At 56.2% G+C, this 17502-nt stretch overlaps 1 protein-coding gene across 3 annotated transcripts; it reads right to left on the bottom strand.

The window, feature by feature from the left end:
• Positions 1-78: 78 nt before the first annotated feature.
• On the bottom strand, positions 79-17403 carry LOC147135963 (multidrug resistance-associated protein 1-like). Of its 3 annotated transcripts, XM_086054368.1 has the most exons (31): positions 16632-17403; positions 16131-16310; positions 15075-15200; positions 14879-15016; positions 12354-12473; positions 12192-12253; positions 11261-11389; positions 10688-10864; positions 10373-10550; positions 10077-10238; positions 9903-9995; positions 9479-9682; positions 8909-9055; positions 8747-8834; positions 8447-8529; positions 8274-8387; positions 7385-7561; positions 7141-7308; positions 6510-6696; positions 6353-6425; positions 5652-5784; positions 5342-5549; positions 4307-4617; positions 4031-4230; positions 3176-3302; positions 2959-3060; positions 2743-2889; positions 2480-2638; positions 1781-1947; positions 1088-1282; positions 346-602 (listed from the first exon to the last, which is right to left on the bottom strand). In XM_086054368.1, the coding sequence occupies exons 1-31, from the start codon at positions 16671-16673 to the stop codon at positions 494-496; spliced, it is 4506 nt and encodes a 1501-aa protein (XP_085910494.1). In that variant the 5' UTR covers positions 16674-17403; the 3' UTR covers positions 346-493. The 3 variants fall into 3 exon arrangements, with proteins under 3 accessions (XP_085910493.1, XP_085910494.1, XP_085910492.1); XM_086054367.1 differs by lacking the exon at positions 4031-4230 and having other exon boundaries at positions 79-602; XM_086054366.1 differs by having other exon boundaries at positions 2743-3060.
• Positions 17404-17502: the final 99 nt, after the last annotated feature.

A 17502-nucleotide genomic window follows, 5' to 3' on the forward strand; every position in this document is an offset into this window, starting at 1 on the left:
ACACGCAAAACACACAAAGCTGTACTCTGTTCCATCGTGCAAATTTGTTGTTGTTGTTTGACGCACTTGTGACTCTCTGGGAATCTATCTCATGCGTGGCCTTGCATTCAAATGTTGAGTCATGTAACCATTCGTCGAAAATCGATTTGAACAGCTTCAAATGCGCATCAAGGGAATCGGTGCTGAAACGTGGATTTGTAATACAACAGTCCAATTGATTGTACACGTATTTATTGTGCCGATTCGTTCCGGCACTAACGAGACAAAGGTGTCGTGAAACAGTCCAAATGAGGTCCTTTCCATGTTTTTTGTGTAAAGTGACAAAAAAGTGACTGTTTGGAACAAGGGCAAAATGCACAAATGCAGATGCGAAACGGAAAACAGCTTTCGGTCACGAACGGAACCGATATGGAATGGAGTCGAAACGGGCGACTAAAAGTCAAATGGAACGGGGGCCGCCACGCGGAGGGCCCCGAGGGCCTCTTCGACGCCGTCAGACTAATCCGGCCTGCTGGCACATCTGGTAGAAGCGTCCGTGCTGCCGGAGCAGCCGCGCGGGGGCGTCCGCCTCCACGATGGCGCCGCTCTCCATCACCAAGATCCTGAAGTCACAAGCGAGGCTCGACACCGACTTGCCACCTTGACACAAATGTTCATCGGGCCCCAAAAAGGCGTCGGCAGCTACTCCGGCGCCTTTGGGGGGGCGGAGCTCCCAAAGGCCCAAAAGGTTCTTGCCAATCGAGCGCGCCCCCACTGCGGCGGAGCCAAAAGACATCGGCCGAACCGAGCGGCAAAATGGTGCCGGTTGCCGCCCTGCGCCGGAGGGATCTGAGGCGCCGGGATGCGGCGGCCATTTTGAACCGGCACCAGAAAACACCTGTCACGTATTTCCGTTTGGATTTCGACACAATTTGAAATGGATTTGGTATGAGCCAAAGATGGCCCCGCCCCTCATCTGCAGTGCGATTTTGACGGCCGGATCAGATCGGAGCAGAGCAGAGCAGTGCCGTGCCGTGCCGGGCCGGGCCGGGCCGGGCCGGGCCGCTATGTCAAGGTAGGTGGCTCGCTCGCGCGCGCTTCCACTGACCTGTCGCAGTCCATGACGGTGTTGAGGCGGTGGGCGATGGTCAGCACGGTGCAGTGCTTGAAGTGAGTGCGGATGGTGGACTGGATGAGCCGGTCCATCTCCAGGTCCACGGCGGCCGTGGCTTCGTCCAGGAGCAGGATTTTGCTTTTCCTCAGCAGGGCTCGCGCCAGGCACAGCAGCTGCCGCTGACCCACACTGCCGGCCGGCACGCGCCGCCCGTTCATTTCCATTCGTTGCGCTCGTAAAAGGCCCGCCCCCGCGTCGCCCGTCAAAGGACGTCGCCCCTTTGGTCTGGCTTGACGTCCGCCGGGGCCGACGACCTTTGACCCGCGCCGGGCGCCCGCTCGCGGCCGACTTGGCTTGGCATTCGGCGCTACGTGGCCAATGGAGATTTTGGAAGAAAGCGAAAGGATTTTCCGATGGGATTTTCTAGCACGACATCCTATTTGTCGTTCACGGGACAAGTTTGAACGGTTTTTCCAAGAGACTGCAAGGGCAATCGGAGGTTTGCGTTTGGGTCGCCGATCGGCGCCTTTGAAGACTTTGGAAGGATCCGGGGCCAAGCAAACGGTCGGCGCCGATGCTGCAGCGCCAGCTGGCCGCTCAACTTTTAGGGCGGGCGGGCGGGCGGGCGGGCGGGCGGGCGGGCGGGCGTTTAAGCGGTCGGTTTGGTCGGTCGGTCTGGCGGTGTACCTGAGGTTCTCGCCTCCTTCGCAGCACTGGTGCTGCAGGTTGCGGGGCAGCGCCCGCACGAAGGCGCCGAGGTGAGCCAGTTCCAGCGCTCGCCACAGCTGCTCGTCCGAACAGTCGTCGAACGGGTCCAGGTTCATCCTGAGCGAGCCCGAAAACAGCACCGGATCCTGCGCGACAAAAGTCGGCCGTCGCTCGGCGTGGCCGCGCCTCTGTATTATGCCGCCCCCCGGTGGCCAAGACACGCACGGCGCAGCGGAAGGAGCGGCCGATTGAAGTGAAGCAAAAAGCGGCGCCAAAACACTCTTGTCCTTTACGTTCTATTTCGTGATGTCGTTGCGATAAGGTGGCTTTGTTTTTTCACAAAGGACAATGTTATTCGGTTCCTTTTGTCATCAAACATACACGACACACTCTTTTGCCGTTCTTTCTGGCGAGGGCGGAATGGAACGCCGGCATTTGTCATCCCAGCGCGAGCAGGGAACAAATGCGCCCGTAATCAACAAACGGTCGAAACGGCCGCTCGTTGCTCTTGGTGGCGCGGCGAGTAGCGCGTTGATATTAGCCTGGTGGAAAAATGGGGACAATATTGCATCGTACGGTCTTTCAGTCAAATCGCGTTCCAATTTCGGAAAGACGGACCGGAGCCAAAAGCGTGACCGCCGTTTGCCGTTCACGCGACGATGACGGCCGGCCGCGCACCTGAGGGATGATGGTGATCCTGGAGCGAAGTTCCCGAAGGCCCAGCTGAGCCACGTCCACGCCGGCGATGTAGAGCCGCCCGCCGGCCGCTTCCACGATGCGGAAAATGGCCAAAGCCAAGGACGACTTTCCTGCTCCCGTCCTTCCCACGATCCCCACCTAGCAACGACCGGAGCGGCAGCGTTAGCGCTCGAGCCGGCTCGCCGCGCCGAATAACACAACACGTGTTCGGCCGCCGTGGCCGTCGTCGTCGTCGTCGTCACCTTCTCTTTGTCCCGGATGTCGACGGAGATCCCCTTCAAGGCCCAGTCCAGACCTTTGCGATACTGCAGGCCGTAGTCCTCGAAGCGGACGCTTCCCGTGGCGGGCCACTCGGCCGCGAGGCGGCCGTTCTCCGTCCGCCAAGCGGCCTGAAGAGTCGGCAGGCGGTTAGGGGAAGCCGGTCGGGGCGGGGCGGACGGCGCGGCGCCCGAGCAAACCTCTTTGGGCGTGCCGGCGTACTCCTGGACTCGCTCCACCGACACAATGTTGTTCTCCACGTCGGTCCAGGAGCGGACCATCCAGCTCAGGATCCCCGTCACCTGCGCGCACACACACACACACACACTTTTTCTTGTCTGCTCAAAGAGGGGAGGTGGACAATATTTAGCGGGCCGGGCGTCGAGAAGCCAGCGATCGGCAGACGTGCGTTTGGACCTGCAGCGAGTGGGACAGCGCCAAGCCCACGACGCCCGGACTGAGCCGCTCCCGACTTTGCACCGACAGGATGGCGGCGGCCAGGACCAGAAGATTGCCCAGGAACTCCAGATTGACCGCCAGCCATCTGACACAGACGAGTTGCTTTCACACACACACAATCCAAAAGGGCAGGCCAAAAGGTCTGGCGCACTTCCGGGTTGCAGAGACCAGCGAGATTGACGACGCCGCTGAAAGCGGGGCAAATTGGAGCTTTCGCCTGAGCGGCTGGCAAAGCTCAAGCCTTTCAAGCCACGCCTCCGGCGCACGCCCTTGACTTTGGAGTCGGCCTCCAGTTGCTCCAAAATACTGCCGGCCTGAGAAGCGGGAGGCAGAAAGGCCGTCCCGGCTTGGCGGGGATCGCGCCCCAAAGTACAGCTTTGCTGCGCAGCCCTTTTTCAAAACTCGCTTGAGAGACTGCTCGTGCGGACTTCATGTTGCTGCGGCGACTTTGTAAATGATGCTCGGTCGGCCCTACGCTTGATTTGCGCGCGTTTCAGCCCCGCGGCTCTCCTGAAATAAATCAAATCCGCCCCCCACCCCCCCGAAAACTTTGCTTTTCTTCCCGCCGCCTTCAAAACGATCCAAAGGAATCCTTTGGGCGAGGAAGACGCATCGGGTCGGAGGAGCCGACGGCACGCCGGACGGAAAGCGGCAGAGTGGGAAGCGGAGCCCCGCCGCGGGAAGATCCGAGACGGAGGCCAAGAGGAAACGCTCATGCGAGCTTTTGCCCCCTTGGGTCAAATCTGGCCTTTTTTTGGGGCGTTTTTCCCGGCGCGGCTGCCGCCCGGAAGGTCGCTGCGAAAGGCAACGTACCTGGTGGCCACAAATCGGGGGAAATAGGCTTCCTGGTTGTCGTCGATGCGCCGGTGGGCCCGCCGCGCAAAGCGCTTCTGTTCGGCGAAGGCCCGGATGACGGCGACGCCCTGCAGCGTCTCGTTGAAGTGACTGTAGATGGGAGAGCGGCTGACGGCCTCCAGTCGCCGCAGCTGGCACGACGCCGCCACGTAGAAGCTCTGCAAAAGGCGCGGGGTGAAAAGGGGCGCCCGACGGCCCCGGGCGGCGCCCGACGGCCCCCCCGGCCCGGGCCACCTGTATGAAGACGTAGAGGCAGGCCAGCGGCAGCAGCGCCAGGCCGCCGGAGGGCGTGGCCGCCAGGACCACCGCGCAGACTTCCAACAGCTTGAACAGGTAGCCCAGCATCATCTTCAGCCCTTCGGGGATCATGCAGTCGATGGCGTCCATCTCCTTGGAGAAGCGGTTGAGGAGGTTCCCGCTGGGCGTGCTCTCAAAGAAGGACATGGGCGAGCGCAGCACGTTGGCCAGCAGACGGGCGTGCAGGTGGCGCGAGGCCACGATCCCGCCCAGCGCCGCCGCCAGAGTCGTTCCGAACGTGGCCGCAGCTGAACGAGCGGCGGGACGGTCAGCGGGGGTCAAACCGCCAGAGGCTTGCTGCGCGCTCTCCCGGACGGGCCCCCCAAACCGCCGCTCACGCGGGCAAAATGGGCCCTTTGCGCCAATGGGCGCCTTGCCTCCGTCGGTAAAAAAACAACAACAAAAAAAACACTGGCCGCGGCCGTATTGCAAGGTCTTATTCCCGCTTTTGCCGGCTACGCGGCAGCTGGAGACAAACCGAGAGAAGCGAATGAAGACGGCGGAGCCCGATCCCCGCGGCGGCGCCGCCGCTGGCCCCGATTTCTTTTGTACGATTACGAAAGGAATGAAGGATCCTGGGGCCCGACGCTAGCCGAGTCCGCAGAGCTTCCGGGCGGGATTTTTCCGCGGCGGCGGGTTGCTTTCGCCGACTAAGGCGCCTTGCATCGTGGGCATCGCCACGAAAATTGTCCATACCGGAGTAACGCGGGCATGATACTTGCAATTTTTAACAGCCGGCGAAGGCCATATCGGGGCGATTGTTTACGTGGCTTTTAAAAATGCAAACAGTGCCAAGATTGGTCGTTTTCAAGCGGACCGCCTGTAAACATAGTTTCATCAAAGCTGAGACGAGCGTCAGAGCGACGGAGCGCTCCAACGGACGCCCGCGGACCGAGCCGTGACGGGACGCCCGTTGGCGAGCGAGCGAGGGGGCGAGCCTCCGCGGACGGCAAAGGGAAGCGGCGCCGAGACCTTGAGTCGCGCCCAGAGCTCCGAAGACGGCCAGTCGGAGCCCGCGGCCCGTCCGGGTGCCGTTGACGGGCCGCTCGTCGGCCCACAGGCTGAGCCAGTAGCTGTAGGCCAGCGAGGCGGCCTGCTGGAAGGCGCACAGGAAGACGATGGTCATGATGAGGGGCAGGCCCACCGTTCGGAAGTAGTCGCCGTACACTCGCGGCTTCACCTGGCGACGCAAGGCGCAGGCCGGGCGTCAACGCTCACCAACGTCTTCTTTTTTCAAACGCGCAGCGCCGTTTGTCGTCCGGGCGACCTCAAAAGAACTCACTCTGCCGACGCGAGCCTCGTCCGGCCGGGTGAGTTTGCCCGAAGGCTCCGAAGGCAAGTCGTCGTCGTCGTGGTGGTGGTCGTGGTCGTGGTGGAGTCCCGCCGCCTGAACGCTGGCGCCGCTCGCGTCGAAGCTGCAACCACAGCAAGCGTGCCAACACTCGCCACGTAGACCAGAACCGCGCGGCAACGGGAAGAGCGCCGGGGACGGACGCACACGTTCCGGAGCCTCCGGGCCAACGCCGGCCTCGGCTTTTCCAACGCATTCGACCGAGCCTGGCAACGCGCTGCACTTTTGCTTGAAAGCGCGACTAAGCAAAGTGACCTCTGGGGGACGTACAAAACCATATGGAACTGTTGTCGAACTTTTCATGTCACGTGCTGACGCTGCCTTTTTTTTTTTTTCTAGATTTTGACATCAGTATTTACTTTTTTTCTGAAAATGAATATGGGCTCCCTTGTCTACCACTAATCGGCGGTATCGGGCAAAAAAAACAAAAAAAAAAAAAAACATTTTATTCTATAATTGTTTATTTAAAAAAACAAATTTCTTGTATTTTTTTGGGTGGGGGGGGGACAGGGTTAAGGTTTGTGTAGCGTTTTTGTCATTTTTTGTAATTGTGCCGAAAGGAAAGAAATATATTGTTAAGAAAACCAAAAAAAAATATCGCTCCATCACGAGTAAATCCGTTGTCCACGTACCTGATGAGCTGCTCCTGAGAAAGATCAATGGAGAAGTCGGTGAAACTCAGGCGGGACAACGACTTCCTGCTGACTGCCGAGACAAGAAAGAAGGAGGGGAAAAAAGGCGCTCACGTCTCACCGGAGCCACGGTGCCAGATCTCCGCTTCCTTGATACCGCGTTTGTAGGCGGGGCTTTCTCTGGCCTGGCTTGCGCTAAAGTTGCGCACGAGTTCGGCAAAAGCTCCTTTGCGCTCCAGCAGCTGCGCGTACGAGCCCATCTCGGAGACGCGGCCCCCGTCCAGCACCAGCACCAAGTCGGCCCGGGCCAGCAGGCTCGGGCTGTGGGTCACCAGCACCCGCGTCTGAGCGGGAAGCACAAGCACAGACGCTCGCTGGACTTTGGCCCACGTTTAAGTTGACTTGACGTTTGCTTGTGAGCGACAAGCGGCAAACCCGAGACCGACGGCCGCGCCAGAATGTATAGTCCAAAAATACATCAAAATCATGGAAACCTGTTGAATAAAGCCACCATTCAAAGAGTTTGATTTTTTGTGGTTTTTTTTCTCTTTTGAATCATTTTGACGTTCCCTTTCACTGAAAACGAATATCGGCTCTCGGCCTCCCCGACTACTAATGGCGGCTACGGGTATTGGCCCCGAAGAAAGGTCCGCCTGGAGTCCAAAGCGTCCAGAGCGCCCCACCCAAGGTGCAAAAAAAGCTAGTCCGCCCCCCGCCAACAGCCGCCTTCTCCCCCGAGCCAAGGTCAGGCCAATTTGGCACGCGAGTCAAGCGGGCGCCTCGCTCACCTTGTTTTTCAGAAGGCCTTTGGGTCCGATGACTCGGTCGAAGATGTGCTGGCCCACGTGCGCGTCGACGGCGGACAGCGGGTCGTCCAGCAGGTACACGTCGGCCTCGCGGTACACGGCCCGAGCCAAGCTTATCCTCTGCTTCTGACCTCCGGACAGGTTGAGGCCCTGCGGCCGGCCGAGGCGCCGTGGTCACCGTCGCCGTCGCCGTCGCCGCGCCCGTCGCCGCGCCGCGGCCGCCTACCTTTTCCCCGATCTCGCTGGCGTCGCCAGCCGGCAGGACCTCCAGATCGGGCAGCAGGGCGCAAGCTTCCAGCAGGCGGCGGTACCAGCTTTCCTTCCTCTCCAGCCCGAACAGAATGTTCTCCTCCAGGGTGGCGTTTTGAATCCAGGCCTGCTGGGGAACGTACGCCACGGAACCCTGCCGGGGAGAAAAGAACCAGCCCGACGTCGGGCAAAGCGCCACTACAGCCGCCGTATTGTTGGAAATGGCTTTTTGGGGTTTGGTTTCCTCCGTCACTCTCATGCGGCACTTCTATGTGCTCATTTCTTTCCCTCCTTTTCTTGTCCTTGCTGTTGTTATTGTCATCGTTACTTCTTTTGACCTGCTAGGGACTGCGGATGGAAAGTAGCCCTTGGCTAATTCTGGCATATTCACATGTAAATGTTCATTAATATGCACCGTCCCTTTCAAGTCAATCAATGACAATGAATAAATCTCTGCCCGCGCGTTTCCGGTCTTGCAGGCGGGAGGAGTTGGCCCGAGCCAGTCCGTCCCGCATGATGGGGATAGGGCGATTACGGGCCGGGCTCCCGTATTTGCCGTCTCCGCGAATATCGGCGCTTTTCAAAAACCCGCCGGCCGACAATGGATCCCATCAAAATTGGGCAAATCTCAGGCAATTCACTTGGCTTTTTTCACTGGCCATTTCATCTTCCAAGCTGTGCCAGGGGAGGCCCACACATTTTGGGTTTGAAAAACAAAGTCAACAAGTGAGACGTGAACATTTGCTTGTGTGGTGGAATTTTGGAAAACGCCACGGTAGCCGCCCCGAGAAAGCGAAAAAACAACAAAAACAAAAAACCGAACCCCACTTCAATGTCTATGGTCTATGGCCGCACAAGGCACTCACCCTGACCACGACGGAGCCGGTCCTTCTGGCCGTCTCTCCCAAGATGGCCGACAGCAGCGAGGACTTCCCCGATCCCACGTGGCCCACCACGGCCACCAGCGCGCCGCTCGTCACCTTTGCAAAAAGATTCAAACCTTTGGCCATTTGCCTTTGGGAAAAGAACGTGTTCCAACCTTCAAGTTGATTCCCCGCAAGCACGGCGCTCCGTCCTGGGACCAAGCGAAGTGGCCGTCTTGGATGAGAACCGCGTCGCCGTCTGAGGTCAGGACAAAGCGCGCAGCGCTTGAGCGCGGGCGTTCGGGATGCGCGGGCGTTCGGGATGCGCGGGCGTTCGGGATGCGCGGGCGTTCGGGATGCGCGGGCGTTCGGGATGCGCGGGCGTTCGGGATGCGCGGGCGTTCGGGATGCGCGGGCGTTCGGGATGCGCGGGCGTTCGGGATGCGCGGGCGTTCGGGATGCGGCCATTTGCGTACCCTGGCAAAAGGCCAGCTTTTGCACGTCATCCGCCCTCAGATCATCTTGGCGCAGGAAGTTTCCCAAGCGGCGCAGCGAAACGAAAGCCTGATGGGCCCACAGAGTCAGGAAGGACGCGGACAGAGCCAGCGAGCCGGCGTGCCGGCGTGGCGCCCACTGGCCTGCAGCGTGGTGCTCATGGCGAAGGGCAGCTGGCTCAAAGGAGTTTTCAGGATGTTGATGAGCGCCACCGACACAAAGATCTTCTGCGCGTCCAGAACGTTGCGCTCGTCCATCAGCAGGTAAACGGCAAACACGGCAAAGGCGATCTGCAAAGCGGAGGACGCGTTTCGGAACCAAAGGGGAACTTTACCAAAGGCGACCTGACAATGAACTCGTCATTTTCGTCCCATCGGTGCCACCGCCGGAACGCAAAAATTGAAAAAAGGTACAATCGATTTGACGGTTAGCAGTGACGTTTCCATTTCCGAATGCAACTTTTGGATTGTTGCGACGCGATATTGCCAAAAGCGTGGGCTCGACACGCCTCGAGCGGCACATGAACCCGGGCGAGGCCTCGGCAGCTACGAGGAGCTCGAGCCTCCCGGCAAATGTCAAATTGGCAAATGGCAAAAGTCAAATTGGGAGCACTGTTGCACAAGTTCCTCCCGTCCGGCCTTTTCCGAAAGGTGTCGGCCTGCCCGTTGGCTCGGGGGGGGGGGACTCGCACCGGAAAGACGGCAAAGGCTTACCAGGAAGGGGGAGGAGTTGAAGGAGGCCAGCGAGACCGAGTGGAGGACTTGCGACTTCTTCAGGGCGTCCAGTTCGCCGTCTCGCAGGACGCCAACGCGCCGCAAGAAGGCGTCCTCCCAGGCGTACAGCTTGAGGATCTTCACGCCGCTAACGATCTCGTTCATCAGCTTGATGCGGCCGTCCATGAAGTCCATCTGCACTTCCTGCGGGGAGCGTTTGCTCGTGGCACAGCGCTGGCATAATATCGGCATATCGAGCCGAGCGTACGAGAAGGACCCCGTGTGAAATGAGCCAAGGCCTCATACGGAGGCAGTGCCAGCGCACTAGTAAACTAACCGCCGGAGGGTGCCGCACCGCAACTGCACCGGTGCAAAATTTGCCGCGGCCCACGACGGTGACGTCCGTCGGCGCGGCGGACCTCACCTGCAGCTTGCTCCTCAACTTTGCGATGAGTCCATTCAGGGGGAAGATCAGGACGACGGCGCCCAGGCCGGCCAGCGCCGACAAACCCAGCAGCTGCCCGCCGGGGGACACAATGGTGGTTTTTCAGGAAAGCCGAGTAGCGCGAGGCGGCAAGACCTTTGCGCTCTTTCTTACGTTGGACAGGAAGTAGAAGCACAGCGAAATCTCGATGGGCGCCAGCCACACGCTGTTGACGTAAACAAGCAAGTCCATCATCTTCTGGGTGTCCACGGAAATCAGGTTGATGATTTCTCCCACCGTGCACTGACGCCGAGCGCCGCTGCTCATCAGCAGACACTGAGGCCACAGCGACGCATCCGTTGGCTTTTTTTCCCGCCGCTGTCAATGGGCAGCCCGGCGCGGTTGGCGGGCGGGCGGGCGGGCCGGCGGGCTGGCTCCCCCCTGCCCCCGCCCCCGCCCCCGCCGCTTACCTTGCTGTAGACCAGGGCCATGACGGCACTCTTGAGCCTCATTCCCAGCGTGAAGCATCGGTACATGTACTGATGGTTGAGCAGCGACTGAAGGCAGGACAAGAGGAAGAGCAGGCCGGCAAACAGGAAGCCCTTCCACGTGGCCGCCTCCTCGTCCCGCATGAAGCCCAGCAGGAGGCTGCGCCGGAGCATCGCCGTTAGCATTGGAAGAAAAGCAAAATCAAGACAACAACCTCCCCAAAAAAATGGAAATTGTTTTTGGGAATTTGCTCACGCCAAATACTCTCGCGTGTCAAAAGGAAACCCGCGACTAACCTGAGCACTTGCGGGACGGCGAACATGAAGGCGTCGTGCAGGAGCAGGCACAAGGTGGCCGACAGGAAGTAGGGCGCGAAGCTCCGCCCCAGAAGCCGCAGCGGCAAGGGGACGTCGCCGCGCCTTTTGGGGGGCTTCCTCAGCAGCCGGCTTTTCTCCGACGTCGCCGACGGCCTTCTGCGGCCGCAGAGTGCCGCGCAAACAAATCCGCCGTGAAAAGTCACAAACGCTCAAAGCCCTTGGCAGGAAATGTACTCGATTGGCCCCCAAAGGACTTGAGGGACGCCCAAAGCTTTTTTTCACATGGCTTATTATGGCCATTTCTTGATCAATGGCCAATGTTGTTCTTTTGTGATGTTTTGGAGTTCTCGCAGCCACAAACGGGCCCCGGGCCAGAATTTGGAGCCCGCCCGACTTTTCTCCAAGGCTTCCCTTTGTTCAACTAGCCGTTCCAGCTGCCAAAATCACGCCTGTGACATTATTCTTTTGTTTGGGCTTTTTTTTTTTTTTTTTTTTGGTGTCTTAAATCTAAATGACGCGTGTCCACGGCGGTTTCAAGCGTTTGTTTCTCACCGCCGCTCGTCGCGTTTTTGCGTCCAGGCGGCTTCCAGCTCCCTCATGATCCGCTCCGACGTGTCCTGGTCCCGCAGCGTCCACAGGTCGTCTGCCCGCAGGGGGCGCCGGAAGCCCCGAAGCACCAGGCTGCACGGCAGAAAATGGTGCGTGCGTTCACGTAGCGCTCAACAATTCGCCAATTGGACACGGCCGTGTAGTCGAACGCCCTTTTCACTTCGCAAAGGATGAAATTCGGGCCAAGGGGAATAACGGCTTCATTTTGCTGCGTCGACTCTTTTTTTCCCCACGCCCGCGTGGTTGACTTATTTCGATGGTGGCGTCGGAAGTGCAGTCCACATGTTTACAAATCTTTTGTTTCATGACAAGTTGACGCGATAAACGCTCCAGATTTGTTTGCATGATTCCTCTGATCTGATACGTATGTTCCTTTTGGACCAAACAAAATTGATCAAATGAGTTATGAAAAAAGATGCAAATGTATCAATGCAAGTATGATTTCCTTGTGTAAACAAGCAGTGCGTTGGATATCAATGCATATTGATCATTTTGTAACGGTGGAGCGTAATCGTCATTGAATTTCGATTGATCGCACAGCCCTACCACACTTGGTTGGCGGACTTTTGTCAAGTTGTCGTAGGGAACGCTTAAAAAGACAAGTTAACAACTCAAAGCAAAGTCGATAAACAAAGTGCCCTTCACGTGAGTTCTTGGATCCTTTGTATAAGGCAACCCTATGCGAGCAAAATATGCATGAGCAATACTTTTGGAAAACGTGACCGCTGGAATGGTTCGAAAGGAGGGAGGAAATGCGGGAGGAGTCGACGCCGGTCGCCACCCGCCGGCCGCCACCCGCCGGCCAATCGCCGCACGGACCAGCATTCGGCTCTCACGCCAGAGCGCAACCCGCGCCGATCGCCGACTTTCGTACCCGCTGAACCAAAAGAAGACAAAGTTGGACAGGAAGGAGGCGTCTTCTTCAGGACATGCGTTCTGAAACCAGCAAGCCAAACAAAAGCGCAAAGGTCAGCGGGTAGCTGCCGCGCGCACCCACACACTTGGAGAAAACCAAATGAAATCACGCGTTGGTCACCTCAGCGCGGCGGGCGCCGAGCGGTCGCCGGTCCGAGAAGCCGCTCAGCACCACTTGGATGACTTGAAGGCAAAAGCAGATGAAGACGGCCACAAAACGGACGGCGTCCGACCAAAAGCCCTGAAAGGGAGATCGCGTGCACGTTAGCGCGGCCAAAACAAACGGCCGGCCCGCACCGTTTTCACTCGTCATCATTTCTGAGCCGATTCTCCGCTTTCCCACATTTTTTGTCACCAACATGTCTCGGCGCTGGACGAAGCCAAATTGTTGACGGCTAGCGGCTAGCTTGCGCCAGGAAGGATCATTGGCCCATTCAACTTTTATTTCTCTTTGCCCCAATTCTTCAAAAACGCTGATAAATGTTTCAACCTGTTTGGAATGGTGCTCAAATGTGGGAAAATGAAAATGTAAAAAAAAAACAAAAAAATAATACACAATATAAACAGGGGTCAAATGGGAGGGGGGGGGGGGGGGGGCTCCGAAATACTTTCCCAAACTAATCAGCGGGTATGCCTCGCAAGCGGTCTGGAAGCGTTTGTCGATTGGCTCGACGGAGTTGAAGACTAACAGATGCGCGGCGGTCTCGCCGGGTGCCCGCGGAAAAAATCCAAAGAGCGGCCAGTCCAAGAACGAGACAAGGCCAAGACCTTGAAAATGCGTCCGCGGCCATTTTCGGCGCCCACATCTGGCATTGTGACCCACGTGGGCATGTATGTGCCTTGGATCAATGGATCATCTTCATATGGGCCAAACTTGAGGAGGGAATTTTTCATTGATTCTATTTCAACTCATTTTCTCAGAGGTGCCCGATTTGGTTACCCTTTCGAAAGAAAGTCGTCTAAGAATGGCTGGGGAAAAAAAACGACGTCAACAAAAAAAGAACATGTTGCAAGGGTTGTTTCATGAACACGGTTAGAGTGGAGATAGAGCGATATGTTTTTTTTTCAGGGCCGATACCGATTATTGGCTGTCAAGGAGGCCGACATTTGGAGCCGATATTCACTTTCAGTAGAAATGAAAATATGGGCGTCGAAAAATATTCAAAATCCCCCAAAAATGTAAACTCTTGACTTTGTTCGAAAGGAAGGAGCGGAACCACCTCAGAAGAAATGGCCAGCGTGTGCTCATTCGCTAGCAGGCATTTTCCGTCCTTCTTTTACACTAACGTTTGAAAAAAAATGGAAGTAAAATTCCTGGGATTGAAATGGCCGGACTGTGAAAAGACATCAATATGTCTTTGGGATCGAAGGCGTGAACCGCAAATGTCCGTCGGCTCCAAATATCGCTTCTTGTTGGCAACGGCCCCGCAAAAAGCCTTTGGGTCGATTTGTACTGGAGAGCGGTCGGGGCTGTCACGTGAATGACGGTTGAGTGCAATTTTGCAGGCGCGTGATGATTGCGCTCCGCGGCGCTTGCCACGCACAAACCTCGGAGCTTCGCGCTTGTGGCTGCACGCGCAGCCACCGCACTTGGCAGCCACGTGTCAAGCGCGCAGCAAGCGTTTCGAAGCCCCGCGTCAAATCACCGTGGAAAATTGTCCTTCGGGTGACTTTTGTCAGCCGTCAAAAGGGGACGTCATCGCGTCAGGGCCGTTCTTATGGATACGGCCACCGCCAGCTAGCAAAAACAAACCGAAAACAACGTGCTTTGGAAGGAAGCGCGTGTCGCTTTGTCTTTGGAAGAGCCTTTAGCTTGATGCTAACAAAGAAGGGAAAACACCATAGACACGCTCAGAAAACTAGCAGCGGTGTTGCGGGCGCTCCAACTGCTAACGCCGCTCACAGAAACGGGGACGCAAACCGTAGCGGCACACGCAGACCCGAAAAGTGAACATCCTTGATATCTTCTTTATCCTCTGCGAAAAGAACAACAGCTACTACGGTACGGCTCACTGCGCCTACTAAGCGCGAGCGTCCCCGCGTCACACGTCGCGATGACGCTGCCCCGGGTGGGCACACAGCAAAAGGAGCGGCGCAATTTCCATTCGATTCAAGAAAAGAAGTGGCTTTTCTTTAGGGCCCCGTCCCCGGCGTTTTCACGCTTAAAACAAAATGTTGACCTGGCAATTCTAGGAGAGCGGCAATTGTTCAAGGATTTTGCTTTATTCAGGTTTTCATCATCATTTGTTTTTTGACCCCCCCCCACGGCAACACTACAGACATCAGTTGTGTGCGGATTTTCTCTACTTATGTTTCTTGACTCATGACTTGCATGTTTTGGTCAAGCTCATCCTCCATTTACCTGCTTTTTTTCCCCGTGTCTATTATTCCGCATTTTTGATGCAATTGCCCATTTATTCAGGTCTTTTTTATTTTTATATATCGCCAATTTTTTTTGCGTGGCAATTATAAGAGAGCATCCATTATTGGCGTACTTTTGTGTTTTTTTTTAATGACGCAAACAATCAAGGTGTATGGCAATTGCGCATATTCCCTTAGGTGAAAGACGGTTAGCCTGACCCTCGTGTGCCTTATCGCTTGCTCTCTGCATCCCGTTTTGTCTCCACGCCTCGACGTCCTCCTCACCTGCTCAAGAATGTGCTCCACGACCTCCTTGAGAGGGAAGACGGCACAAAGAACCAGCAGAGTCCAGAAGAAGAAGAGCGGGACGGACGAGCGGCTGCCTTTCCTCCTCTCGGCGTGGACGATGACGACGGCCAGAACCTGCCGGGCGCGCAACATTTGAACAAATGCCGTCGGCGCGCCCCACGCGCCGACGTACCAGAGTGACCAATCGGACGAGCGGGCCGAGCAGGAAGACGGCGTGACGGCGGAGCTCGTCCTTCTTCTTCACCAGGAGATAGAAAATCTCCAGGAGGCTCAAAGACGCCAGGCTCAAACTGAGCAGCTGCAGACACATGCAAAAAGTCATATTGGCGTGCGTTTGTTCTTGTTGTTTTTCACCCGTCCAACATTACTCATGGGATTTTTTTTTTCCTTTTCTTTTCTCAATTCTGAATGACGGGGCCATTACAAGCGGCAGACTTTCTTGGTAGCCTTATTCGCCTCTCTCAATAATAATAATAATAATAATGTTGATGGTCATAATAATAGTAGATAGAATGAGACAAAGGCGTCATTTGCTTGCAGATGTGCATTTTTGGGCCTCTTAATTGTATTGGCCCGCCCCAAAACCTGCATGGCAATCATAAGGTCAATTGTTGTCATATTTTGGCCATTTTCCTTCACTTTGTTTGCTTGCCCCTCCCCAAGTTAAAAAAACGTCTGGAAATGACATATGACAGAGACTTTCACTCTTTGACCTGATGCGAGGTTCATCTAGGGCTTCTTTTTGCAGGTTTTGCAATAGGTGACCCGACCACTTTTAATCCCGTTTTGGCGTTGCACATGAAAATGACCAGATGTTCACTTTTGGCATTTTTCACCGAGCTCCCCGTACTCTCGTTTTGCCGGCGATTCCACACTTGTTTTTACATCGCATCTATAAAGCAGTTTAAATTGCGAGCAGATTTTCACTGTTTGCACGCTGACTGCAAAAATGACAATTATAAGGAAGCGCGGGTTTTCACTATTCAGCTTGTTTTGAGCGGTCCCCCGCTTTTTTTTTCATGCCAATCTCTACGTGGCAATGATAAAGCAGCAGCTCGCTCCTTTTCTTGACTCAAATGCATTCTTTGGTTGAATTGTTCATTGGAGCTATTTCTTTTGACCTGATCTACCACTCATTCAGTGCCCTGCCATGACAGTACAATGACACAGTGCGTCGAAATATGCATCAATAACCACTCCGCCGTGGCACACCCGGCGGCCATCTTACTGTCTTGGTGCAGCACAGCAAGGAGAGCGGGAGGGGCGGTCGCGGGGGCCGCAGATGCAGGTAGAGCAGGTAGAGGGGACTGCAGGCCCACAGGAAGACGCACGGCAAGCAGACCAGGACGGTGTGTTGGAAGCACCGCGTCAGGCCGGGCTCGCTGGTGTACCACGTCACGTTCCAGTCCTGGCGACAAACACGTCGGCGCCGCTCAACTTCCTTTCTCGCACGCACGCGTTCCCGAAAGGAGCCGCGGCCGCGTGCGACTCTGCCAGCGGGTGGCGCTACAATTTTTGTCTCAAGGATCGGCAGCTTCGAGGGTCAACCAGCGCAACGTCAATGCTGGTTTCGTTAGCCTGTCTATGGCACTTTTCATGATGCGGCAACTAAGCTCGCAAACTTCAGAAAATCAAGCGACAAAAAAACATGCAGAACGACGGTGACGATCAAGAGCGCAACATCCGCATTCACGCGCGCCCCAAAACTTTTGCCCCATGTTCAACTCACCCACAAGGGATCCAAAGCGCCCATTCGACACAAATCCTCCATGGCTCTCGTGTGTTCCGGAACGGAATCGGGAACAATCTCTCGCCGGCCGCAGCTTTGACTTTGCTTTTCATCACTTGCACTTTGTCACACCCTCGTGCCAAATAACGTGTGTGTGTGTCATGTATGTGACACACGCGCGCACGCACACGCGCGCGCACGCACGCACTTTTTAGCTATTTCTTTCTGAGCGCGCTCGGGCAAATGCAACAGACGTCTTACTTTGGCACCATCTTTGTCAGCGAACTACGTCGAAGTGACCGCGGCTGGCCGGCCGGCAGCCAACTGAGGGCGTACGCAGCCGAGCGCCCAAAGACAGCTGGCGGAAGCTCCAGCTCGCCCGCCGCTCTCCTGAAGAGAAACTATGTTGAAGTCAGATGAAGCCTTTCATTCTAGGGAGGGGGGAAATAAAACAATGCTTTGACACCAGCTTGCCAGAATTGTGTGTCAGGAACAACGTAGAAAAGTGTTTAGCGTTTCAATTACACTTAAGCAGTGCTTTGATGCCACATTTGGCCGTCAAGGAACCACGTTGATGTGAGTTGAGGGGTTCCCGTGAAGAATAAACAGTGCTGTGACGCTTTCAAAAAAAAAAAAATTCCTGTTGGAACAACCGTTAAAGTGAGTCGAGCTTCATCCAGACAAAAATAGAGCTTTGTCGCCGTGGAGATTTAAAAAAAAAAAAAAAAAAAAAAAAAAGTCATTTGACATTGAGGAATCCTTTTGCCAAGGAGCTACAGTGAAGTGCGTGGAGGAGATCTCTGGAAAACGGGAAAGCGTTTGCCGGGAGGGGCGTCGACGACGTCGCCTCGCAGCCACTGTCCACTTTCTA

This window comes from Filicampus tigris, chromosome 15 (genome assembly GCF_054856515.1).
Source record: "Filicampus tigris isolate MCC_2025a chromosome 15, RoL_Ftig_1.0, whole genome shotgun sequence".
Taxonomy (NCBI): domain Eukaryota; kingdom Metazoa; phylum Chordata; class Actinopteri; order Syngnathiformes; family Syngnathidae; genus Filicampus; species Filicampus tigris.